This window comes from Paroedura picta, chromosome 12, assembly GCF_049243985.1.
Source record: "Paroedura picta isolate Pp20150507F chromosome 12, Ppicta_v3.0, whole genome shotgun sequence".
NCBI lineage: Eukaryota > Metazoa > Chordata > Lepidosauria > Squamata > Gekkonidae > Paroedura > Paroedura picta.
In genome coordinates, this window is record NC_135380.1 from 26,988,172 (window position 1) to 27,015,197 (window position 27,026).

Below are 27,026 nucleotides of genomic sequence, written 5' to 3' on the forward strand. Positions count from 1 at the left end.
TATATTTGAAGGACCTTCACCTTCATGTGGTTCTGTGCACCAACTATGGTCGCCAGGCATCCAGCTGTTGGCTCTCTCACCTCTTAAGGTGGCCCATCCAGCATCAGCCGGAGCCTGGACCTTTTCTATCATAGCATCAGCTTCATGAACGGGCTCCCAGGAGTGAGGGTGGCCCCCTTCCTGTCAAACTTCAGGAGGCACTGCTTAAGTCTGCTTGTTTGCTGGGGCTTCTGATGGGATTTGAACAGCCAGTCTATTTTAAAGGAACAGGGGGAGAGATTATTTTCATTGAGTGGGAAATGTTTTTATTATTGTAAACCACCTTAAACCTTGAGGAAAGGCAGGATATCAATGTTTTGATCAATAACTAGATAAATCATTCATTCCAGGCTTCTCCAATGAGTAGCAACTGGAAGTAGGTCATAATCCTAGGATGTGCTTCGCATTTACTTTGAGCAAAGACTATGTCTGAAGAGCCAGGCCAAGTAAGAGGATAATGAGTTTTGTCTTCACTGTTAAGGGCCTTATTCCACGACTCGTCCTTCCGCTGCAGAAAACTGTGGTGGAACCAGCTCTCAGTCCAAGAATAAAAGGCACATCTGAAACCACAAAAGCCCCATATAATCACAATATACAGGGCTAGCCTGTGCTACGTGTGTGTTCTGAAGTTGGGGGATATGCTTAAAAAGTGGAAAATCCTCCTCTGCCAAGTCAAGCTGGAATCTCTGCATCTGTCCTGGAACATCAAATGTCAGTACAAGAAGAAGGTTGCGGGAAGGAAGGAGGGAGGGAAGGACAAAAGCTGGATATTTTTTTTTTGTCAGAATGATGAATTGCCCTTTAAAAATCTAGTAGGCACCCTGATAAAATCACACATACCCCTCAAGCCCATTCTTCCTTGGCCCACAATCCATGTGGTCTTAGAACTTGGCCATTGTCTCCCAGTTCAGACTGGATGGAACAAGCAGGGGAGACCAGAAGGGCTTTCTAACAGAATGAATTCTTGGCCTGCACTGTAGCCATTAGCAAAAGGCAGGCAGCAGTCCCTATCTTAAGGGAAGCCTCCACTGTGATTTTGATGGCCCACAGATCCCTCCCAGGCTACAGAGAGAAGCAGGGCCGGAGTCTTCTGGCACTGATTTGGAATTTGGAGCCAAGGAATCAACCTTATTCTGCCTGCTGCTATTCTACCACAATTCCTCTCCCATAAGCTGGTTTTCTCAGTTGCACGATTGCAAGGGAATAAAAGCAAGTCGGAGGACACAGAAAAGCCCAGTTAAGTGGGGCAATTTGATACCTCTTTTAAAAACCCGTCCCTGGTTGCTACAAGAGAAAGGTAATATGCCCCACATGCAGGTATTAGAGTGCAAATATGCCACGCACTGTGAAAATCTTTGGAATCACAAAGTAATTACCAACTGCCCTCTTGTCTGAATATGACTTATCAGTGGGGATTTATCAGATGTGAACAAATTTCTCTTGCCAGTCATTTACCACCTCAGTATCACCTCCATGAACCTTAATGGATCATCTTTTCTCCAAGATAGGAAACTGTGCACAGCTAGACCTTTCAGCCTTATAAGCACCTTAAGTTGGAGAATCCTTAGAACTCATGATTAACACATCCATCAATATATCTAATTCAAAATATGACCAAATCTGTGGATACTTAAATCTGAGGCCTGGAGGCATAAACACCAAGATAGATAGATACAAACCTGACAAGTGCCCAAGTTTGCAGGAAAATGTGAAATACCTTGTAAGGGTTTTAAAAGCCCAAAATAACAGAAGGCCTGTATCTAGGGTGGAGAAATGAACGCCATCTCAGAGGCTGTTGCTAGGCAACCACAACAGCATCACCAGCCATCAACCCTTTTACTTATTTAATTTATACCCCACTTTTCTGCCCAATGGGAACCCACAGTAGCTTCCATCACTATTCTCTCTTCTATTTTATACTCAAAACCACCTTGCTTGGTAGGGTGGCAATGCTGAGAGTGTATGACAGGCCCAAAGTCACCCAGTTAGTTTCTGTGGCAGAATGAGGACTCAAACCTGGGTTTCCTAGGACCTAGTCCAACACTTTGCCCACTATACCATGCTGGAAGGACTCTTGGTTTCTGTCAGTGCAAGGCAGGGGGAGGAGAAGGATAGATTAGGCCTTTAAGGGAGGACTCGTCTGGGCTAGGCCTGGCAACAACAAGAGTGCCAGGGGACTATGTGCCAGTTATGAATTCGCAGCCAAACTTATCTCACTGGGTTGCTATGCAGATAAGATGGAGAAGAGGATAAAGGTGAAAGCTGCTTTTGGTGCCACTGTGGAGCAAAATGGGTATGAACACAGTAAATACATAATAAATGACTGAAGACGGAGGCAGATAAAAAAGTGGGTGGGTTGATAGGTGAGGAAAAGAGAAGGAAGAATGGAAAGAATATAGGGGTTTCCAGGAGGAGGGAAAGAGGAAATAGAGTGGAAAATAAGGTGTCCCCCCCCCACACAAAGCCTTGTTGGTTCCAGTGCAGTGTGTACAGTAACATTGTGTTACTGAGCCACAGTTCTCCAAGGAGAAGCTGCCAAGGGGAGGGGAGTGGGGTGGTCAAATTGCAGCTCTCCAGATGGGGCTCATAGTGATTGTAGTCCATGGATATCTGGAGAGCCACACTTTGGCCACCCCTGCTCTATGACATCCCTCACTCTATGGCACCTCCCCCTCCCCCCATCTTTCCTTTATTTGCCACATCCAAAATGCCTCAGAGTGCCTGAAGCGCTCCGAGGCAGCCAGAAGCGCCCCAAGGCGCACCTCGGAATTCCCACTTTGAATCTGTTTGAACATGAGATTTGGTGCTTCAGACCGCCTCGGATCGACCTGTCTCTGAAGGTGCCTTGCTTTGGAGGTTCTTCGGCCGAGAAACACACATCCCTAGTTATTCTTCCTCACCCTTCCTTGCCAACGCGCCCGAAGTCTACAAGCCTAGCATCTGCAGACCATTGGACTCCATGCCCATCTCAGGCTGCCTACTTCTCATGAGGCCTCTCTCAGAAAGAAGGTCCCCACACCTCCTCAGCCACCTCTTCCTTCGCCAGCCTCTCCAAACTAAGAGTAAAAAAAAAAGTAAATAAGAAATCTTCCCCTTTCCAGATAACCACAGGAAGGGGAACCTATCCCTTTCTACAACCCCAAAGCCTCCTCTCCAGTCCCCATACAGTTGCTAGCTCCAGGTGGGGAAATACCTGGATATTGGGGGGGGGGGATAGCCTGATAAGGGCAGCGTCTGGGGACTTCAGTGGGCCATGATGACATGGGGCCCAGCTTCCAAAGAAACCACTTTCTCCGGGTGAACTGATCATCTGGAGATCAGGTATAATAGCAGGAAGCCTCCCGCTGTCACCTGAAGGCTGGCAACCCCAATTCCCCTCCATGCACTGGTGGGCCTATTTCACGCTTGCTGCAGGCCAGGCCTGAAACACTGATGGGGATATTTTGGAGACTTCCAGCCTGTGATCCTGGGCCATCTCCTTCAGCAGCCCCTGCTCAGAGATGCTGAGGTCGATGGAGATCCCCATTCCCTCTTCCCACAACATCCAGTTTACTTCGTGACTGTAGGGTTTCTGAAGGGCCAAGTGCTAATCCAGCATAAAATTAAAGTCATACCCAGCAAAGCACGCCACGGCACGCAAAGAGAAAGGGACATTCTCCCCTCCAAGCACATGCTCACCCGCTCCACCCTTTTGGAAGAGAAGAATGGATTCAACATAAGGTTTCAGTTTGGACCACCTCTCTGTACAACGGAAGCCATTGTTTCCCAAGGATTGCCACCCCCCACACCTTTAGGCTGCTGGGGAAAATTCCTACAATCACAAGCATTAGCGAAGATCAGAAGCAGAAACTCAGGACGTTCCAAAAGACCCAGGGGGGGGGGGAATACATGCAATTAAGCTGAACAGAAGGGTTAGCCAATATCAGCTGCGTCAAAGCCAGACGCCCAATGCCCAGCAGCCACAGAGCACCACATCAGTCCCAATACAGTTTACCTCCTGGCCAAACTTACTAGTTCAGTCTGCCCAAGAAGTGGCTCAAGGAAGGGAGCGCCAGCCCATTCACCCCACCCAATGCTGGGGAGAACCATCTCTGGAGGGACCTGCAGGCCCATTTCCAGTTTCAACCCACTGCTGCAAAATCAAAAGCACCCTGAAACCAAAGAGGCCACTTTCCATTCCATCCCACTGAAAGGGTGTCTATGTCCATTAAGAGCTGTGGGTAGGAAGCTACCCCAGAGGTGGCACAGATTCTCCTTCTTGCTGACTCCTAAACTGCCTAAGAGATTTACTTTTGGAAGAGGTGGCTCTCGAGGGAGCAAGAACTAGGTCGTCTGGATCCACCCCTCCCACCTTCCATTCCTTAAGCGGCTACAAGGGCCAGAATAGCCGAGGCGGCTTCCCTCCTCCCCGCCCTTTCAGAGTGTGAATCTAGGCCACCTTTCCCCATCAAGCCAACATCAGTGCAGGATCTATGCAAGGCAAAGCTTTATTTCCTAAGCCTCCGGAGCCCCTACTCCTGCCCTGCTGGAGACCAGCAGAGACTGAGATGCATTTTAATAGAGCCAACATTTGAATGAGTTCTGCTTTCTGGGGAGCTCATTAGTGAGGTACAAGAGCTACATGTTAATGAAGAGAGGAAGCCATTGCAGTAGACTTAGACCCTGCAGTGGGAGAGCTGGGTGTACCTCACCTGATTGGCTCCTTGGGATCAAAGAGGCATCCGTTGCCTTTCCCTAAACGGACCTTGAATGCATAAATCCCCCTATCGCAGCATTCAAAGGAAGCACCTCTGTGCGTCTGGCTGCCCTACGATCTCCCTAGCAGCGGCAAATCAGAACAATAACCACTCAGGACAAGTCTTGCCGATAGACGAATGACGCTGCCCGCCACTGTTTCTATCGACCAGATAGGCCGCAGCCCTCCAAATTCTCAGCATTGCTGGAGATGAGGGTTCCAAGCTCTGGCTTGGGAAATACCTGGAGATTTTGGGGGTGAAGCCTGAGGAAGTGGGGCCTGGGGAGGGATGAGAGGTATAATGCTATAGAGGCCACCTTCCAAAACATTTTCTTTTCCTCCAGGGGAACCACTCTCTGCCACTTGGTGATTAGTTGTAATTGTGGGAGCTTGCCAGCCTCCTCCTGGAGGTTGAGACCACCCGTCAGCCGAAGATGAATAGACAAGAAAGAAATTTTCAAGCTGAATTCTTGGCCTGCACTGTAGCCATTAGCAAAAGGCAGGCAGCAGAAATGGTAGCCATGCTTTGGGGCAGCTCCCACTGAGTTGTCAGTCATCATCATTCTGCCAGGTGGCATCCTCATCTCGTGCTATTCCACCCCACTGCATTTTCTCCTACTGTACTGTCACTGTCCCCGTCTAAGAAGAAGAATCATCTCAGCAAATCCCAGTCTGACTGGCAGCAAACAACTAGGAGTGCTCAGAAACTACCATAGAGTTTTGCCCAAAAAGCAGATCTTCACCCATTTACGTTCCTGCGCCACTTCCGGGTCACATAGCCATATTGCATGGATTTCTGAAATTCCCCTGCTCCCTCCATATGTGTACCTCCCATCCCCCACCAGCGGGTCTGAGGGAACTTGTAGCCCTATTCTCAAAACAACACAGTGAGGCAGGTTGGACTGAGACAGAACGACTGCCCAAGGTCATCTAGAGCAGGGGTAGTCAACCTGTGGGCCTCCAGATGTCCATGGACTACAATTACCATGAGCCCCTGCCAGCGTTTGCTGGCAGGGGCTCATGGGAATTGTAGTCCATGGACATCTGGAGGGACACAGGTTGACTACCCCTGATCTAGAGAGCTGCCATGGCAGACTGGGTATGTTCATCTGTGTGTTTCCTAGATCCTAATCCAGCTACTGCACACACTGGCTCCCCAGTATGAGACAGGGTGTTAGCAAGCCACGACATGGAGTAGCTTATTAAAGGTGGGTGCGCAGAATGGGAGACGTCCTTGCGGGCCACTTCTCTAGTGATCTTCAGCGTCCCACTCTCATTAACCAAGTTGTTTTAATCAATGCTCTACTTCCAGGAAAGAGCCGTATTCTACAGGCACTAACTTGTCCACAGTGTCCTGTGTGTATGCCCGGAAAAATATCTTGTGAGTTCCCCGATAGCAGACGTCTTCCTCCCTATTGTCCTCACACACACAAAAAGGGGGGATTCTGCTGATTGGGCACAGAATCGTCGCATTCAGCATGAGCACCGACCCAGTTTCTTTGCAGGGAGACAGAGGAGCCAGCTTAGGCTTTGCCCAGTCGCTTCCCGAGCTGCCCGTGCTGCTCGTGTGACGTGACAGACCTTCGCCGGAGATCCTGGAGAGCGGCTGCCTGTCAGAAGAGACAACCGTGAACCTGAGAGACCAGGGGCCTGACTCAGAAGAAGCCCAGCCTCCGGCTTGCTAGTTTGGAGCACATCCCTCAGGCTTGTTAGTTTTGCGAATGAAAGCTTTGAAAGACCGAGCCGCATCTCTAACCTGCTTTTGTGGTGAGGCTTAGCAGGTCTGACAGCCGCTAGGCAAGGAGTCGGGAGTTTTTGAAATTTAAATAACATGTTTTCCACATCTGCCTTTGGAGCCAACCTGAGGGTAATCGCTTTACATCCCCACGCAGCTGGGAAAGTGACACTCCTCAGCATTTAGCATCTTCTCCTCTCCCCGCCCCCCGCAGCGTCACCCCCACAGTCTCCACTGAGCCACCCTCCACCCTCTCTCTCCTCCCCTTCCCAAAAACATTGGGGGGGGGGTGCGGGTTTGCAATCCAGAATAAATACATCCAAGAGCTAATGCTTCTCAATGCCAAACCCGGCACATTGCCTATGTTCCACCAGCTAAATAGTTTATTGATGGGGATTTAATTCGGAGCGGAAAAAAAGAAAACTATTGTCATTTGGAATCTAAGCACTACATTTCTTGGAAAAAGAGTTTTGCAGAGCTGCTTCCAAGTGTCATGCCAGATTTCCTGTTCACAGAATTAGGATGAGACAGAAAGAACCCGAAATTCTTCTGCCCCAAAGACATCTCCTCTCCATGGGGCATCCTTTGGAGATCGGATGCACCCTTTCAGTACATTCTGCCCCTGCATGCAGCACGTCCAGAGGTCCTTTGCTTCCACAGGGCCCATGTCCCACATGTCCAGAGGGAGCTGACTAAAGTGGACTGCTGCAGAGTCCATATAAGCTGTAGCGCAATGGGTACTGCAGAATAAACACACACACACAGCCAGTTCCACTCCACTCCTTTTTCTGAGGACTTTGGTTCTTTGGTGCTAATGCATGCATAGGACGGTATATATTCATGGCCCTCTTGTCTCCACAATGGTAACCCAGAGTGGATTGCAACATTGTCATTTCCCCTCCATTATATATTTATAACAACAACCCAATGAGGTAGGTTAGGATGAAATAAAATGACTGCAGTGATCTTCCAGGGCAGACCATTAATTCAAACCCAGATCCTTGCCTGGCACCCCATCCACTATACCGGGGGGTGGCCAAACCGTCACTCTCCAGATGTCCGTAGACTACAATCATGCTGAGCCTCTGCCAGCTGAGAGAGCCGCAGTTTAGCCACTATGCATTATATTATGGTGGCTGTAGTACTGACCTGGAAGCCCAATGTGTTCATAGCACATTTTTATCTGCCTTTCCTCCAAGGAGCTGAGGATGGCATGCATGGCTCTCCTCTCTCCATTCTGTCCTTGCGGTGCCCCTCTAGAGTAGGTCAGGCTGGTGGGCCCAAGGTTATCCAAACACCTTCATGGCAAGAGTCAGGATCTGAACTTGGGTCTCCCAGGCCCTAGTCCCGGCACCCACTGCTCCACAGTGGCTCAGACATGTCACTAGAACTGTGACAAGTCTCCAAGGGAGCTGCCATCTCCTTCAAGACTAAGAATCAGTTCTTGGGTGTATTTACACAGCTTCTGTTTCCAAAGCAGCTGCCTTTAGCTCATCAGCTCAAAACTCATTAACAGGACCAAGGACAAAATCAGATGCAGAAATCACCCCAGTTTCATGTGGCAATAAGCTATATTAGCAACACTATGAGTCTGCAGAGACAGCATTCAGAATTAACTCCATTGCCGAGAGCTGAGATTTTAGCCCTCAAGGTCCACCAAGACCACCTCCACTGGCAAGATCCGTAAAGTACAGCTCTCCAGAGGCCAGGGAATCTTTCCTTTTTTTCACCTGGCTGTTATTGACCCATTTTTGTATCAGGAAGTTGTCACCAGGACTAAGTTGGTTCTAAAGAACATGGGAGCTTCATCCATTTTTGAGGAAGCCCCCTGAGCTCCATTGGGCCTCGTTAAACATACTGTGAGTTCCATACTTAGCTATAATGCTACTAAACAAAACCACACCCATTCCCCCATCAGCGACTCATCCACTCTCAGCATTCCCAAGAGACAAAGAAGTCACTTCTCGTGCCCCTTGTACACGCAGGACTGAGGAGACCTTGAGGAAGGCCACCAAAGTCAACCGCCATAGCCAGGTGCAGCTAAACTCCCACCTTACCCCACAACTAGGGTTGCCAGGACCAGGAGTTCTCCAAGAATTAAAGCTGATCTCCAGACTACAGAGATCACTTCCCTGGAGGAAACAGCAGCTTTGGAGGGTAGAGACTTTCTATAGCGGGGGTGGCCAAACTATGGATCTCCAGATGTCCATGTGCTGGCAGGGGCTCATGGGAACTGTAGTCCATGGACATCTGGAGAGTCATAGTTTGGCCACCCTGCTCTATACAGTTGCCAGATCAGGGTTGGGAAATTCATGGAGATTTGGGACTAGAAACTGAGATGGGTGGGGTCTGGAGAGCAGAGGAACCTCAGCAGTGTATGATGCCACAGAGTCTGCCCTCCAAAACAGCCACTTTCTCCAGGGGAATTGGTCTCTGCAGCCAGGAGATCAGATGTAATTCTGGAAGATCACCAGCCTCCATCGGGAATTTGGCCACACTAATACAGCATCAAATCCTTCAGAGATACGGCATCCAAATCTCCATGAATTTCCAAAGCCAGAGCTGGCAATCCAATAACTTCCTCCTACAGAGTTTCAGGCCTCTACATCAGGGCCAGTGACCTGCCCTGCCTCCACCTACAGGCAATAAGCTCCCTTCTTGCCATCATGACTTGCGGGTCACCTCTGCCTAGAAAGGGCTATATGTCTCCCTGCAACTGACAGGAGCTTTATGTCCTTTATTGAGCAGGGCTTGGAAGACACAGAAGAAGCATTTAAAAAAAAATTAATCTTTTAGAGAAGACTCTCTGTTGAGCTCCAGCCATCCAGGCAGCGCATCAAGGCATGCAACGTATCTCCAAGGAGCAATAAAGCGCCGTCCCTTCTGACCCACTCCCTGCATTGTCATATCCCAGCTGTTGGAACCGCAGTGACATGGCTTCCAGCAAGGAGTCTGTATATTAACACAGGGACCTCCTGCCCTCCAAGGCAAGCGTGATAGGCTCCTGTGACATAGACTGATGAGTCAAGAAGATATGAGGCTCTGCAAAAGATCCAGCTCTAATGACCTTGAGCCTTGGGGAAATTCTGGAGCTAACGGAAGAACAGGAACACTGGAAGCATCCGACCCCTATCATGAAAGCCCGGACTGGGTGATATCCTGACAAGCTTTGGTGCTGGTAAACTACTGGACGAGCCTTGGGTGACGCTCATCAGCAGAAAGAAGGAGAGCAGCTTCAGTGTTCAGTTTTGACGTTCACATACATGGTAGTTTGGACTTCCTTCTCAGCCCATGTCTTCTCTTTGCTGATATTCCTTGCAAGCCTGGGAAATGTTCAGTCCTCTGCCCTTTATTGCTGGACACTCCTGCTTCCCTTCATCCCCCCCCCCCAAAGGTAACCACCAAGATATGCAGTAAACAACATAAAAAGACTAAGGCAGGAGGGAGCTCTGCCAATGCCATTCTGGAGCTGCCTCTCCTTGTTTCTCTGCCCAGAACTATAGCAGCCCTTTGCTCCTTCCTCTCTCCCTCCCCCCAGTCCTGCCTTTTCATCTGTGCTTGCTGTATCTGTGTGCTTCTTGAGGCATTAGCCCCTTGCCGCTCCTCCAAGGTGGAAATGTGTCCAGCAGTCATTGTTCCTCTTTGCTATGATCAAAAAAGTGCTACCGCATTCCAGGTGGAAGATTCCCATCCCACAGAGAAAGTTATTTATATTTTCCAGGACTGGAGAAACTCCAGGTAATGAAGCCACCACAGGAGCTAAAATGTGATGAAGGCCTTGCTCTGTAGAGCACTTAACATAATGGCTAGGTTAGACCCAACTGCAGGTGGCCGAGGAATTTGCTTTATCTGCTGGCTCCTGTTTTCTGACGTCCAGAACTGGCTGCCAACGATTCACCTCTGTCTTTGGCAGGGCTTCAGCAAGATCATGCCAATTTACACCTTTTACAGACCAAGTGTGTACAGTTTACCTTTGGCGCTATTTAGAGTACAGGCAGGTTGCAGCAGGCAGGACACAGCCAAGAGAGCAGTGAAGCCTGAATATTCTTCAGTTTAATTGTGCTTGCCTCTCCCCATTCCCCCCGCTGCACCAAAGAAAACACAGGCTATTCCTTGGAGCCGATTTGTTTACAATGACTGTTGTGTCACAGGTTTTTTCACCCCCAATTTTTCCTTTGGAGCGAGCTGCCTCCAAGCATCAGATAATAAGGGACTGATAAAATGGGCCGGAGGTTTCATAATTTGCTCATCTGTCTTGTAGACACACAAAACGTGCTGTTATGCCCTCGCCCAATGGTGTTGTGTATATAAAGCAAAGGTTTTCATGAACTGGGACACTAGTAAGATATTGCCAGCATCAATCTCTAGGGACGAGGGCGCCGACTGATGCTCACATGTTCTAGTTGCTTTCTGCACGCGCAGCCCCCATGTTCTGTTGGTACATCATGGAGAGATACTCCGTAACTGTGATGCCCATTCCTTGGATGGGAAATTATATGGTATAAAAAAATAATAATGATCGTATCACATGATATGTTCTTAGTGAGTGGCACAGAGACCCACATGGTAACTGTAAGGGTACTTACTCATATCTCAAATATTTACATGCATTAATTGCTAGCGTATCTACATATCCTGCTTCCACATCTAATTTAAGTCTCTGAACATTCTACATACTGTAATTAACTATCATTTCAGTATTTATCCACACTAATTAATATTATGGTGCTGCGATCGCAGAAAGACCAACGCGGGTTAGCAGAAATTAGATTCACCAGGTAAGAGGGGAAGGGGGGGGGGGCTGATGGATAGCTGGCGCCTTTCACCACTCTGCCTTTAGGTCCCAATTGCAAGTCAACCAAGTTCACATTTGAGTGGAGAGTCCCTCACTGCCTGGCCAGTAAGAAGGAAAGTTCTCTTCCCACCCCCAAGGTGATCTCTTTAGATGGCACATCAAGCTAGCTTGAAATCTGGCCTGATAAACAGAGACCCTGCTCTTGAAATGGAACGCTGAAGTCAGCCAGGCTACGACTCCTTCCAATTTACACAGAAATTAGCAGCCTGGCGATAAATCCAAGGCTTTGTTTTCTTTATTCTCAATGGTATGACATCCTTTCAAAATATGCTCTTGTTCAATTGAAGGTGATTTACCTTGGGATTAAGAATTTATCCTGCCTCCTGCTAGAGAACTGCCTGGCTAAAACCTGTGCTGAAATGGAAAGAAAACCCTCTGAAGGCAAACTCTAGTGCCCCCTCCCTTGAATTTCATACGTTCTCCCAAGCAGCAGCCACTGACGTGCTAAACGCGAAACACAGCTATCTGGTGGCCATAAGGAGTTGTGGGGTGGCACACATGAATAGGGTTGTGCACTTCGGCTTGGTTCGGCCACCTCGGCAATCACTGCAGCCGGAAGTGGCAAGTGCCGTGGCTCTGGCCTCCTATGCACTGCTTCGGGCTTTGGTGTTTGCTGAAGCAGCCAAACCAAGTCGAAGCCCACAACCCTATGAACATGTGAAGTGGCCCTCTACCAAATCAGGCCCTTTTCTCTATCAAGGTCAGTACAGTCTGCTTTGACTGGCAGCCCCTGTAAAGGATCTCAGGCAAAGATCTTTCACATCACCTACCTGATTTTTTTTTTGGGGGGGGGGGTTGCCAGGGATTGAACCTGGAGCCTTCTGCCTGCAAAGCAAAGGCTCTGCCACTGAACCCCCTCCCCATCCTCCATGGCCTAACTTTCTATTCCATCTCCAGTCTCCCAGAGACAGAAATGGGACCTTAGTTTGGGGGGGGGGGCGCTACAAGGGGCTAGTTTTAGAATGTCCAAAATGTATCTCATGCATCAGCACATTTTGGCACCCAAGGGAGGGCTTTCCATCAACCGCTGTTTGACATGGCAAAAACAAACTCCCCCAAAAGAGCAGAAAGGTGTAACTGGCCAGGCCTGCTACAGTAAAACCGAATGCACACCGTGCTAGAAGGCGAGAATGGGACTGTAAATCAGCCTCCAATTGATTCAGAAACCCGGCACAAGCACATTTAAAGCTGCCTTTCTGTTTTCATACATCAGGAATATAATCCTCGCCGGCTGAACGCTGCCTTTCTGCTTTTCAAATGGGCACGCCAGCAGGGGAAGATGGGTTGCAGAGCATGGGCACTTTCAGCCAAAGAGTGGGGGAGGATTCACCAAGGGATAAACCACAAGTGATAATTCAATAAAATAAATGGTGTACAGAGGAACCAGGCATGTGTAGGCCGGGTGAGTGATGGGAAGGCTACACCCAGCGACCACTGCTTTCTAGCCTGCCCTCCCAGCCAAACAGGTGCTCAGACCTATCCTTTCCCATGCAGATGTGGGAAAATGCAGTGTCACAAGCATGTTTTAGAGACAACAGATCCCCAAGTTGTTCACACGTACACTGGAGCTGGATTCCGCAACAGAGCCCATCCAATCTCCCAAGTTCATCTCCAAGCAAGCGTCAGCCTCTTCTAACCTGCTGCTGAATTAAGTTTGCAGGAGGCTGAGAAAAAGGGAGACCGTCAATTCTCTTGGGGCTTCGGGGAGCGGGAGAGCCAATAGAAGTGGCAAGAAAGCATGTTTTGCTTGGCTTTTATTACCTGAGACAATTGAAGCGAGTCTGAATATATCAGAGAGACGAGAGGTGACTGGCTCGTAGGGGGAGGCTTCATAAAACTCTTCTCCTGGGAGGGAAGGAAGAGAGAGAGAGAGATTGAAACAGCAACTGTGGCAAAGCAATTCACACCGGCAGCTCCTAAAAGCACTTGTGCTGGGGTAAAGCTACCTACACTACCCCTATGGAATACAGGAGATGAGAAATCTGTCCAACAAGAAGAAGAGTGGGATTTTATACCCTGTTTTTCTCTACCCGAAGGAGTCTCAAAGCAACTTACAATCGCCTTCCCTTCCTCTCCCCACAACAGGCACCCTGTGAGGTAGGTAGGGCTGAGAAATCTCTGACACTGAGCTCGGCCTGCCCTCACAGCTACCCCCTTATTTCATATAGGAGTTGAGAAATCTGGCCAACAAGAAGCAAAAGAGTTTAATTTTATACCCCACTTTTCTCTACCAGGAGTCTCAAAGCGGCTTCGAATTGCCTGCCCTTCCTCTCCCCACAATAGGCACCCTGTGAGGTAGGTGGGGCTGAGAGAGCTCTGACAGGACTGCTCAGTCAGAACAGCTCTATCAGGGCTGTGATGAGCCCAAGGTCACCCAGCTGGCTTCATGTGGAGGAGCAGGAAATCAAACCGGCTTGCCAGATTAGAAGCCGCAGCTTTTAACCGCTACACCATGCTGGCTCCTTGGGGATGGACTCCCAAAGGAGTCTAGATCTTGGGTCTGTGGGTAATCATGCACCGTTTGCTTATTTCTTGATCTGCAAAATGAGACTACTAATACAAATAATAATGGCCCATCTCAGAGGGGTGTTGTAGAAATGAAGAATGAAGGCTGGGAAGTATTTAATACAATAGCAAGGATAAATAGCAAAGGCCAAGCTAAGATATTCTTAGCCCAAATGGGGCTGCCTCTCCATGCCATCCCACCCCCTCTCCCATAATTACGAATCCACTCAGCGCTTGCTGCTGAGACACAGGCTTCTGAGCAAGCGAGAAGCAATCAGAGAAGGGCCAGCACCTGTTGGGTCAGGGATCTGCTGGCCCACCCCTTGAGGAAGTCTCAGCTGGAAAGGCCCACCAGGCAGGCTGCGCTGTCTTTTGCTGAGAGGGACCACCCACATTTCAATGCTTTGTACTCACATCAAAAGGAGACCAAAGAGGCTTCTGGCTCCCCTGTGGGCAAGAGCATTCGGGGGAATCTGTCTGGCCTCTAATGAGTACATAAACCCAGAAGGAAAGCAGCACTGTCTGGGGCAGAGAGCTTCAGGTTAAAGAGTCCTCCCAGGAGCTCCCTTGATTCTAGTCTCTTTCCCTTCCTACCAATGGAGAATCTGGGGAGGGTTCTCTGTGGGACTGTTTCTCCAGATGCCGAAGAGAACTCCCAATGCCTTTCGTTGTATCGAAGAGCAAGTGCCCCGGCACTGGGGAAAGGAAGGTTCCATTCTTGTTTTATTTATTTTAAATACGTCTATCCCAAACCCATGTAGTGTGACTCCCAGCATTTCTTTCGGAGCACATTAAAGCAGGTAAACAAAATAGCAGCTATCTAAAACAAGCTCCCATCTCCAAATCCGTGGATTAAAAGCATCGCCATCTCAAAACAGACCACAGGAGCAGGAGCTATAAACAATCTAAACCGATGAGAAGCAAAACAAAAACACCCAAAATTGCTTACCAGTGTTTCTCCTATGCTGTTCCCTAGAGAGAAGACACCCCCCTCTCTCACACATACAGAGTTGCTGGTAGATGGGGTGGAGTTTGCACCCTGCCTTTTTTTGTCTATGAAGCTAATAGTACCTTAGCAGCCCAGCTTCTTCCTGGGAAATTGTACACGGAGAAAGGTTAACTCTTCTCCAGTGCCATTCCCCACTCGACCCCAGGCCACAATATCATCTGTCCCCAGGGTGTGAGTGAGTGAGTGAGTGAGTGAGTGAGTGAGTGAGTGAGTGAGTGAGTGAGTGAGTGAGTGACTGACTGACTGACTGACTGACTGACTGACTGAGGGAGGGAGGGATGGAGAGAGGGGGGGATGGAGAGAGAGAGGGATGGAGGGATGGAGAGAGAGAGAGAGAGAGAGAGAAGGAGGGAGGGATGGAGAGAGAGAGAGGGATGGAGGGATGGAGAGAGAGGAAGAAGGAGGGAGACAGAAAGAGGAGGAAGTGGGAGGGAGAGAGAGAAAGAGGAGGAAGTGGGAGGGAGGGAGGGAGGGAGGGAGAGAGAGAGAGAGAGAGAGGTGCTGTCAAGTTACAAAAGACTTATGTTGGGCCCAGCAAGGGGCTTTCAAGGACAGTGAGGTGGTTTGTCCTTGCCTTCCTCTGCAAAGTCTTCCATTCAGGTTTCGACCCTGCTTAGCTTCTGAGATCTGAGATCGGAATATGCTATACCATCCCACATCCCCCTTCACAGCCACTTTTAAATAAAGTTAACTTACAGGCCATGAGAAATGTGGCCATGGTTTTCCAGCATCTGTCCTATCAGCATGCCTATCTATAGAGACCTTTAGGGGATTCTCACGAGGCAGGAAAGAGCACTAAGGGATCCTAAGCTTCAAAATGCAATGGGAAATGCCATATAACTGGGGGCGGGGGCTCATTTGATTTCCCACAGCCATGTTCTCCCCTTCTTAGGACTCTCAGTGCTCAAGTAACAAGAACTATGAAAGCAGAGGCTTCCTTTCTATATTACTTTGCCCAAGCCGTACATACTAGAAAACCTGCCAGGTATTAAAAGGAAGCTGGATTTCCTAATGAGCTGGCAGCCATGCAACTAACTTTCAGGAAAACGCCAAGGTAGAAAGGAAGTTGCCCTGGTGAAAGGAGCTCAGATCCCAGATGCTGGCATGCTTGAGAGAGACAGGGACACTTGGGCAACAGGCAAAGGGCAACATCTTAAACAGGTGCATTGTAGGCAATTCATGCTTCTGATCAAACCATCTGGTCCTGGCAGCTCCCCAAGAGGTTCATCTGACAAGGCGATATCTTTGCAAACTGCAACTAGGGATTTTTGCTTGCTAGAGAAGGAACAGTGCAACAGATCTCACAGTCTGGCATCCCTTGGACTATGTTTGCAAACCAAGGAAGCTGAAACTCTGCACACAACAGTTGGATTTGTGCTCTCTGAAGCAGAGCTACGTTTGTCAAGAGAGAACCTCTTTTCATCCCATTTTTCCCTCCATGTACACACACACACACAGATTGCTATATGCACTCTACAACACAGCCAGAAGTTCACAGTAAATCATTTGTACTTATGTCAAAGCAAGTTTCCAATAGGGATATAGAAACCTCATTATTTCTTCCATGGCATCAAACTTGAAAGGCCAGGCTGCTCAATAGCAAGAGCATGAAACCAGGGCTGGGAGACCTGTGTTCCAGTCCCACATCCACCCACAGACTCCTGTGGCTTAAGCACATTTTAAACTTATTTGTTATTATTTCCAGTCTGCCTTTCTCACTGAGACCCAAGGGGGCTTGTTGCTTACAAATATTAATGCAAACAGAGGCAACTCAGTAAGAACAACAGCCTGAGAGCCAGTGTAGTGGTAAGAGTGGTGGACACTAATCTGTAGAAGTGGGTTTGATTCCCCTCCTTCCCATGCAGCCAGCTGACCCTGGACCAGTCACAGTTCTCTCTCAGCCCCACCTACTTCACAGGGTGTCTGGTATGGGGAGAGGATCGGGAAGGCAATTGTAAGCAATATCCAAGGATATTATAATACTGGTCAAATTAAATAGTATTAACCCCAATTCCAATCCTTGTGGAATCCTACAATTAATTTCATTGCAAGAAATCTTTATGTGGACTACTTTGTTATTTGACCAGTTTCTTATCCACAAGTGGATTATTCTCTGTCTGTCTGTCTGTCTGTTTTTTGTTTGTTTGTATACCGCCCACCCCTGAGGCTCAGGGCAGTTCATAACTTGCTAAGAATACTTAGAAATCTTTGGGAAACAACTTGGTCAAAAGCTTCTTTTAAAAAAAGACCAGGTATATAAATGCTGACCAATTCACCATTTTCTATATAGTTTTAAATCTTTCAAAGAATCCCCAAAGTTCAGTGAGACAGGACTTTCCTTTACCAAAACCATGCTGATTCTTTCTCAGTAGGGCTTGTTCTGCTCTGTGGATAATAAATTCTGTCTTTGATAACAGTTTCCACCTATCTATCTGGATTACATATTCAGCTTCCTGGCTTATCCTCTCCTGGCTCTTCTTTGGACCCATCAGTTTACATTCACTATCTTCCAAACCTCTGAAAGAAATGCTGAATTTTAATAATGAGATCAACAATGTCTCCGTCCACTTCCTTCTCAGGTACAAGCCATCCACATCTGGTGACTTTTTCTGTTTTTAATTTGCTCACCCCTAAAACTATCTCATTACCTTTATTTCACTCAACTCTTCCACCACCATTCCTGAGAACAGTAACTCTGGTTTGAGTAAATGGATCACATTTCTCAAAGCAAAAACCACTGGAATTGTTTCCAGTTTAGATACTGCAGTGAACTCTGTGTGAGAGAGTTTGAAAACTTCATCTGCGAAGTAGAGAAATAGTTGACAGGTCCAGCTTTGGGGGATCTCTATGGCCAGAGTCAAAAGACCTTCACTAGTACAAAACTCAAAGCAAAGTTTGCCTAAAGCCCTGAGTGGTCTTGGTCCCAGTATCTGAAGGACCACTTCTCCACCCACCTCAGCATTCTGTTGCTCATCAGAAACCCTGTTTGAGGTGCCCCACTTACAGAGGCGAGATGGGACACCACTAGGTGCCTTTGGTAGGGGATGCTCTTCCTTCTACCTAACCTGATGGGGAAAATCACATTAAGATCTGTTCATTTGCCCAGTCATCTGTTGAGCAACTTTGCTTCAATGGGTATCTTGTGTACATGACATGGCTGATGGTACCTGTTGTTTAATATTTGCTCCTTCTCACTTCTGCTGTTTTATTGCTATTTTACCATTTGGGCTGGTTTACTCTTATTTGTTACAACTGATTTATTTCCCCACTGATAACACTTTAAACACCAACCCCACCACTCTCAAAAAATTATGCTGCTGGATTTAGCCTGAATTTTAACTCCTGCTGTTATTTGTTTTTAATTACTTTGTTTTATTATATTTAAGTTGCCGTTTTATTGTTCCTGTAAACCATTATGGGCACTCGGAATTGAAAGGTGTGTTATGGGCACTTATATTCAAAAATGAAACCCCGTTGAAACCCCACCCGATCCCAGCCAGCTGCGCTGCCTGGGCAGTGTGCTTACCCCCGGTCAGGCCAAGGTGGATGCTCCAGTAGATCTGAAGGCACAGGAGTTCTTTCTTCATCCCACGCTTGCAATGGCAGTCATACAGCGGGCTCTCCTGCAGCACCTCCAGGGCCGCCTGGCACTCCTTGTTAGCCAACATGGTGTTGCGATCACGGCCAGCCACACACTGACGCAGGGTGCGGTACCGCGAGCTGCAGCTAGACTCAGCGGCACAGAGTTCATTGGCACGGACGCAGTCCACTGGGGTCCTCCAACCATGTGGCTCCTGGGCAGCCAGGGAAGAAGGACCAGCCCAGGTGTGGAACACCTTGTCTGGAGGAGAGTTTGGGAGGAGGGAGGAGAGAAAGGAGGGTGAGTGAGCAAAAGGATCCACAATACACTGGCTGCCAACCATTCCTGGCAAAGTGAATGTTCTTTAAGGGCTGCTCTACCCATCGGCCACCAGGAATGGTCCCCACCTCTGAATTTTCTGCTGCCTGAAAATACCAGAGCATCCCCACCACCAGCAAAACAGCCCTGCAAACCCCAAGAGAAATACAGGAATCTCCCCACCTCAGTACTCAATTTCATTCTGGATGTATCCCTTGTATCTAGAGTTGCCAAATTCAGCTTGGTCAGTTCCTAGAGATTTGGAGCAGCAATTGGGGAGGTCAAACTGTATTTGTTATAAGGGGTTTTATTTTTAAAATAGACTACCTACAGTGGCTAAAGCAAAAGACAAGGGATGCCAATTATGCCTTGGGGGGGTTCCTGGAGATTTCTTTTTGGGGGGGGGGGTAGAGATTGGAGGCCATGGAGACTGGGGAAAGGAGGACTCACATTTCATAGAATGTACCCAAGAAAGCTGCACTTTCCTTTAAAGTAGCGAGCCCCAACCTGTGGGCTGCGGACCACATGTGGTCCGTCGACTAATTGGAGGTGGGCCGCGAAGGACGCCTTCTCCCCCTCCCAGGCCCTTTACTTCATCCCCCCGGCCCTTTACAACACACTTCGGGTGTCATTGTCTCCCATCACTCCCAGATGGGTCTATCTCGTTGCAGAGAAACAAGCTCAGGGTTCCCATTGATTTGTCATTGTCATGAGTTAAAATTTCCATGAAAATAAAATGTTCCTTATGTTCATTGTTGTGGCGTGTCTGTATCTTATTTTGAAGGGATGTTTAAACATTACCATAGCGATCAGACAGTGTTAGGGCAGTGGTTGAGAGTAGAGGAGTAAACTACCCCCCCCCCACCGGGCCTCAGTAAAATTGTCAAGCGTTGAGTGGTCCCCGGTGATAAAAAGGTTGGGGACCACTGCTTTAAAGTTCCACTGGAGTATTAACTAAAAATTCTAGTGGTTTCAACCACTTTTCAGCAGTCTGTAGAGGCAGAAACTTGGGATGCCCTTTTTGCCTGTATCTAGGCCTCTTGTGGCACAGGGTGGTAAGGCAACTGACATGCTGTCTGAAGCTCTTACCATGAGGCTGGAAGTTTGATCACAGCAGCCGGCTCAAGGTTGACTCAGCCTTCCATTCTTCTGAGGTCAGTAAAATGAGTACCCAGCTTGCTGGAGGGTTAAACGGTAATGACTGGGGAAGGCACAAGAAAAGGCTAGAGGGCGTCACCCCAAGGGTCAGACATGACTCGGTGCTTGCACAGGGGATACCTTTACCTTTACCTTTAGGCTCCAGCCTGCTCAACATAATCAACAACATGGTCAAAGGGGCTCAACTCCAGTGTCCCTCCCCCCACCCTCTGCCTCCTGCCTCCCAGCACCCCCTTGGTAATTCCACCATGATCCAGGGGGCAGTACTGCCTACTTTGGGAACCACAGCTCTAGGGGAACTGATATCATGTAGTCATCACTGTAATTCCAGGAGGACTCCAGGCCCCACCAGGAGGCTGGCAACCCAAGAACCAGCAAGTGAAAGCTATATTTTATGTGACACCTATACCCCAGTATTTAGATGCCATATGGCGATGCACATAACTGTGGTTGTTTATCTCATATAAATTCTTCCCGAGGCATGCAAAGACACTAGCATAAATAACATATATAAAATACATTTTCCTGCTTCTCCTGTCTGCCTCAAATTTTCCTCACCCAGAGCTCAAAGTTAAATGCACATTGCGTGCTTTTACTATTGCTGACTGCCTTCTTTCAGGCTTCTTCCAGCCCACTCAGACGGAGGGAGCCATCTGGAGCGCCTAGAGTACCCAGGCTGGTTGTCGAATTGGGCTGTTGTGTGGAAGGAAAGAGAGTGCATGTATCATGAGATGGGAGCAACAGAGGGAAAGGCATTATGGGACTGTTCTCAAAGCCCTGCCTTCAACCTGTGCTCACAGGCTACCTGCTTTTCCGTTCAAGTGAAAGGGGAGAGATGAGACCACAGTTATTGTCATGATAAGAGAAGGTTTCTGTGCATTCTCAGAAGTACTTTTCCCCAGGTTTCAGGACTCAGCCTTCCTCAGTGTTGCAGGCACTGCTGGCCTCAGACCTGGTGATCATCGGGCACAAATTAAACTAGAAAAAGGAGGGGAAGAACAAACAAGGAGAATTTGCCTATGGCAAGAAGCATAAAGAGCATTGTGGTGGCTTTTGTTTTGCTGGTTTTATTGGGTGGTTTATTGCTTTGGTTGTGAGTTGCCCTGAGCACGTTCTGGAGAGGCAGCAGACAACTTTTTTGAATTAAAAAGAAAAAAGCCTGGCTCTGTGAAGTACTGCAGACCTGTGGAAGGGAAAAAGCTGTATTGGATCACTGAGCAGAAGGAAACAGACGGCCAGTGACAATGGAAGCAGGTCCACTCAGCATCCTACTCGGGTCTATTCAATGGGGTTTGCCTCCAAGGAAATGTTTTTAGGATGGTCTTGAGCATATCTTGGCCACAGGGATGGAGTCTGTATTTAGAGAAGTGCCAAAGCACGGATCCCCAACTTTCTTGAGCCTGTGGGCATCTTTGGACTTTTGGCACAGCCAGAGCCACAAAATGGCAGTTGCAGATGGCTAAGCCAGTCACAAAATGGCTGCCACAGCTTCCCTTCAGTCACACGCTGAAGATTTTTATGCTGTGGCGGCAACTACTGGCAAAGTGATGCTACTGAAAATCTGCACGGCCAATCAAACCTCCTGTGGCCAATCAGAAGGGTTCCTGGGCAAAAGCCCCACCCAACCCTATAACAATACTCAGCAGGCACCTGGAACAACGTGCTCTGGTGCTCACGGGGCCAAAGCTTTAATCCAAAGGGGTCCCCGCCCATCTCTGTGCAAACCCAGCTTCATAATCCCAAGGATGGAAATGGAGGCAACAATTCCTCCATGATAAGGGGAAAGCACTTTAAATACCCTCAGAGATACATTATCGTTTGTCTTTCCTTAAGAACGTGCCGTGGATGCAATGACTGATTTGGGACTAGTCACATTTGTCAGTGCCTCGGTGTTCTCCTGCTGTGAAATGGGATCAATCAGTCCACTCAATCAGTGCTCTTCAATCAATGGGTCACAACCCTCAGGTATGTTGCAGAGCCCTTCTGGCTGAGTCACAAGTCTTAATAGCCTGCAGCTTTCTGGAAGGTGTGCATGCCAAGAGCATCACAGGTAGGTACTGTTGTGTATGTGGACAGACTAGTACCAATGCAACCACTCTGCAGATCAGGGCTTGAAAGGTTACCTAAGGTGTAACCTTTAAGGCTATATGTGACTTAGGCCCTATTTACTTACAGAATTGCTTACCTCCTTATGCCCCCCACAGGGCCCTCTGCTCTGCGGGTACAAATCTGCTGATGGGCCCGGGGCCCCGGGAAGCTTGCCTGGCCTTGACCAGGGCCAGGGCTTTTTCAGTCCTGGCCCCTACCTGGTCGAATGAGCTCCCAGAAGAGTTGTGGGCCCTCACGGAGCTTTCAAGGTTCCGCAGGGCTTGCAAAATGGAGCTCTTCCACCAGGCGTTTAGTTGAGGCCAGGCTGAAGCCCCAGGGTATTCAATCGGGTCTTCCCTCCCCCTGGCTTCCTGAGCTTGGTGCTAGACCAGACCCAGATGATAACAACTTACCCAACCTACATCCAGAGCATTGCTAACCATATCAGAGACCGCAGTTATGAGTCGTTGGGGACAGAGTTTTATATCTTATTATCACCATCATAATGATACATGTAATTTTGGGGGATTTTATTATTGTTTTATGGGGTATTTTAAACTGTTCTGATGTTTTATTGTTAACCGCCGCAAGCCAGCTTGCTGGAACCAGCGGGTTATAAAGCAAATAAATCAAATGTGATGGATGGATGGATGGATGGATGGATGGATGGATGGATGGATGGATGGATGGATGGATGGATGGATGGATGGATGGATGGATGGGAGACTTGAATTGCTACGACTTTTGGACTCCATTAAGGGCCAATCGGCATCCTGTCCCCATACCTAACAGGCACCAGTGCCAGCATCCAGGGCTAGCTATCATTTACCCTCCATTGTGCAGCGGATACAATAGCAGGCAGCCCTTTCTTTCTGGATGGGAGAAAAGAAGTAGCAACTAGATGCCTTGTCTGCTGGCTGAAAACGGCTGACCCTTGTTAGCTGCAACCCTCACCGGACCCATTAGGCAGCCATGACCTTCCTCTACCTCTTGGTTCTACTGATTCTTCCTGATCCAGGATGCTATGCTGATGACATTTGCTCACCACTATCTCAAGCCAGCTGAAAATCACAAATACTGGGACTCAGTTTTTCCAGTCTTTTCCTAGAACCAGATGTGCAAATGCTGACGCAAACCAGAGGATTCTGCCCTGCCTATCCCCCCACAAAGTCTAGAGAGGAAGGAAAATTTCATCCCCCTGGAGCTCAACCACCCATCCCTCCCCACTGGGCAACCCCACCCCACAGAAGACACCACGAGAGGCAGAGGGCAAGCCAGAGTGAGCCCTCACAAGATTGTGTACCCCAGTCCATTCCTATATAATGGGTGAGGCTTGGTATGCATGAAGTTCAGCCCGACAGTCGCAACAGGGAGTCACAACACAGCACGTTCGCCTTTGGCATGTTCACCATCTGCTTAGCAGCCCCACAGTTCTGGTTGGAATTATCAACCCTCCTGACTTTCTACCATCATTCCACATTTGTCTGCAAATCTCTGGAGACAAATTAGGAGTCCCAAGAGATGGATGACTGGAGTTGTGGGGGGGAGGGGATACACCAATCTCCTTCAGCACCCCGACTTCCATGCCATTGGCTGCATGGGCAGATGGCACAGGACATCACGCAACACCACCTGTTTCCCCATGTTGCTGGCTGGCAGGTTATGCTCTTTTTTACCGTCAGTTCCAAACACCAAACTGCCAACATGCCTTTGGAGGGAAGGTCACAGCTGAATGCTAAGCAGATCCGCTAACTGCAACAGCTTGCATGCTGGGGGGCAAGGAGGGGGGGGGTCTGCTCAAGCGCTGCCAGGTCTCACTTTTTTATCGAAAGTCTCGTGACTGTCTGAGCTCAGTGGAGACAAGACGAGCTGTCAGAACAGGGCACGTGTGGTTTGCCTTCTTAGCAGAAGCATTTTCCAAATGCCATTTTTTAAGCTTTGAAACGAACCTGCCATTCTCAAATCCCATTTTCAATACTGGGACTTGAAAGCAATGCTTCTGATTTCCGAGGAAGATCTACCTTTTGTGAACTATGCGGAAGAGTCTACAGAGAACGCACCTCCCGTCTCTGGCTTCGGTCATCAAAGAAACTGCCAGGCAGGCTCCAGAATTGGGTTAGTTGGCAACAAAATGACAGATGAGATTTAGAGTCAGTGCAAAGTGACCGGCACAAAGCAAAACTCCCAGTCCTTTAGAATTTGCTACGGGGATAATCAGGACTGGAGACAGGAGCATTCAAGAGCCAGTTCTCTGGGGTGATCACTTTGCACTCTTGATGCAAAATTCCATCCTCTCAGAATATGAGAGCAGGCATGCAGGATCAGGTCAGTGGTCCATCTAGTCCAGCATCCTCTTCCATGCAGTCACTGACCAGATTTAGTTTATTTGTTTTGAAAATGTACAGTCTGCCTTTCCAGAGAACCTATCTGATGCGGCTCGAAATAAAACCCTCGTGCTGCATGCAAGTCATTAACATGAACAAGCTATTAAACGCCCAACCCAGGGCATTAAACCTGAATATGACCTGTAAGTCCGATAAGCAAATCATGGAAGCCCTGAGCCGCCAGGATAGGGCAGGCTATAAATCCAAAAATAAAATAAAGCCTGAGTCTTGTGCTACTCCCAGCAGTGGTATTCAGAGGGCTGCTGCCTCTGAACATGGAGGCTCCATTTAGGTACAGTAGCTAATGACCATGGAATTGACCTCCGAGCCATGACTCTGTATGCCCTTCAGAAGCTGTCACCTGTCCTGCAGAGAAGCAGGGGCTTATATATTGTAAAGGTCACAGTGAGAGTATAAACAAGAGAGGCAAACATAGCTAGTGAGAAAGACACGAGGGGGAAAACAGGTCTCGAGCAGCTGGGAGACCCAGGTGTGAACCTCCACTTGGACATGAAGCTCTTTGGGAGCCCTTAGGCTGGTCATTCATGCTCAGCCTGACCTACCTCACATGGCTACTGGCAGGTTAAATGAGAAAGGGAAATCATGACAGCATCACCCTGAGCTCCTTGGAGGAAGGTCTTGGGGTCAAATGTACAAGGTCGATAATAGTCAACCCTATCATCACTAGTCCAGGCTTTCAGCATCTATACCCCCGTACTCATTCTCCTACCACGGATAGTGCCTCTCTCTGCTGGATATGGGTAAGGGGGTGATTAAGCAAAGTCCAGGAGTGGTCCACGTCCCCAGGGTTCCCCACCCTGAGATCCCATCACCAAGACTTGGTCACTGCCGAAGACTGCTGTCTCTTTTCTCCTTGACATCCCCAGAGGTTGCTGCCTGCTGTCTCTTCAACGCTGCTTTTCTCCCACTGTGGAGGACGTGCTATGAGATAATCTGTGCCCCCATTGTACGTGGCCATTGCCCCCTTCCACTCCTTGCCACCCACCTCCCACTTTCCCATGTTTTCAGAAAAGCCAGGTACTGGGCTGATGCCGTCCTGCCCCCTGGAGCAATGCACCAATCCTGACCTGGTCATGTAAACCTGGCAGCCAATGTGGTGCAGCTCCTGAAAGATATAGGAGTCTCCATCCATAGACTCTCCACAGATAAACATTGCTTGTACTGCCACCAACAGGGAGAAGTAAGGCCTCCCTAAGCCTGTAGTACAGGGGGAGTCAAACTGCGGCCCTCCAGATGTCCATGGACTACAATTCCCAGGAGCCCCTGCCAGCAGATGCTGGCAGGGGCTCCTGGGAATTGAAATCCATGGACATCTGGAGGGCCGCAGTTTGACTACCCCTGCTGTAGTAGGTACTACCAAGATCCGGATTGACCTCATCATGTGAGACAGCACGGAACCTGAGAAGAGATCCGCTACTTCAAGCTTCCCCTTCAAGGTCAGCATCTGGGCAATCTGTTGCTCAGTAACCTCTTGCCTGATAGACTGGATCCTTGGAGCCATAGGAAGCCCTGGGGGATCAGTCCGGCCCGCCAGAGAACCCCTGCTCAGCACGCAGCAAGGCTGGAACCTCTTCCCAAGCCACTTTAGTGTCATATGGAGTTCAGTTGAGTTGACACGCACTCCAGCACTCAGGCATGATTGTGAACTCAAAAACCTTTGCAGGGTTCATCCAAGTTCACACAGTTCCATCCTGCTTTCATTATACTCGCATGACATTCTGAGAGAGAAAGTAAAACATGTCAATTGAGGATCAACACCACCCCACCCCACCCCCACCGTCCTCCTCTGCTTGACAAGATTAAAGCCACACTGACTTGGAAGGGAAGGCAGATTGCAATCAGTGAATGTTGAGGTTTCTGCTGTGGCTTCCCAGGGTCCGCTGGGAGCCCGCAAAGACTGCTAGCAGATGCCGAGCATCCAGCACCGCCCAAACCCCAAGCAAAAGCTCCCCACCTGAGGCTATGGCTAAAGCCAAGTTCTCTAGTTACCACTACAGCCAGAGAGTTTCGAAAGGCTTAGAAGGGCGTAAAGCTCCTTAGGATGACTCTGTTGGGCCCTTGCAACATCAAGGAATGTGGCAGGTCATACGTGCTATCAGCACCCAGCAGTTGCTCATGAGATGTCACGGCTGGTGTCTGAAGGAATCATTCCCCCACCACATCATCTCCTGTCACCTCTTTGACCACAGCTGATCCTCAGTCAGTGCCTGGTGCCTTGTTACACTCAACCCATTTCCGGTTCTCAAAGAAAGGCTCTGATTTAAGGGAATGCTCAGGGAGCCCAGAGAGGAAGAGAGCATCAACAGCAGAGCAGGAATAGAAAAATCTCAAACATTGTACACACCACAACTAAGGCTGTTTCCCAAGCAATGGAACAGAAGACGCCCCCTTGCAGTTTAGCTCCATATTGTCTAAGGCAGGGGTAGTCAAACTGTGGCCCTCCAGATGTCCATGGACTACAATTCCCAGGAGCCCCCTGCCAGCGAATGCTGGCAGGGGGCTCCTGGGAATTGTAGTCCATGGACATCTGGAGGGCCGCAGTTTGACTACCCCTGGTCTAAGGGGTACTGAACAGAACATTAAGCCCCGCCAACATCAA

General features: G+C 48.7%; 1 protein-coding gene across 1 annotated transcript in view; it reads right to left on the bottom strand.

Moving 5' to 3' along the window:
* Nucleotides 1-27,026, bottom strand: part of GFRA2 (GDNF family receptor alpha 2) — an 87,165-nt gene that overhangs the window by 51,391 nt on the left and 8,748 nt on the right. Inside the window, exons 2-3 of the mRNA XM_077305865.1 lie at nucleotides 18,405-18,719; nucleotides 13,126-13,209 (exon numbers count right to left, since the gene is read on the bottom strand). Coding sequence (XP_077161980.1) covers nucleotides 13,126-13,209; nucleotides 18,405-18,719 — 399 coding nt within the window. The remainder of the gene's footprint in view (nucleotides 1-13,125; nucleotides 13,210-18,404; nucleotides 18,720-27,026) is intronic.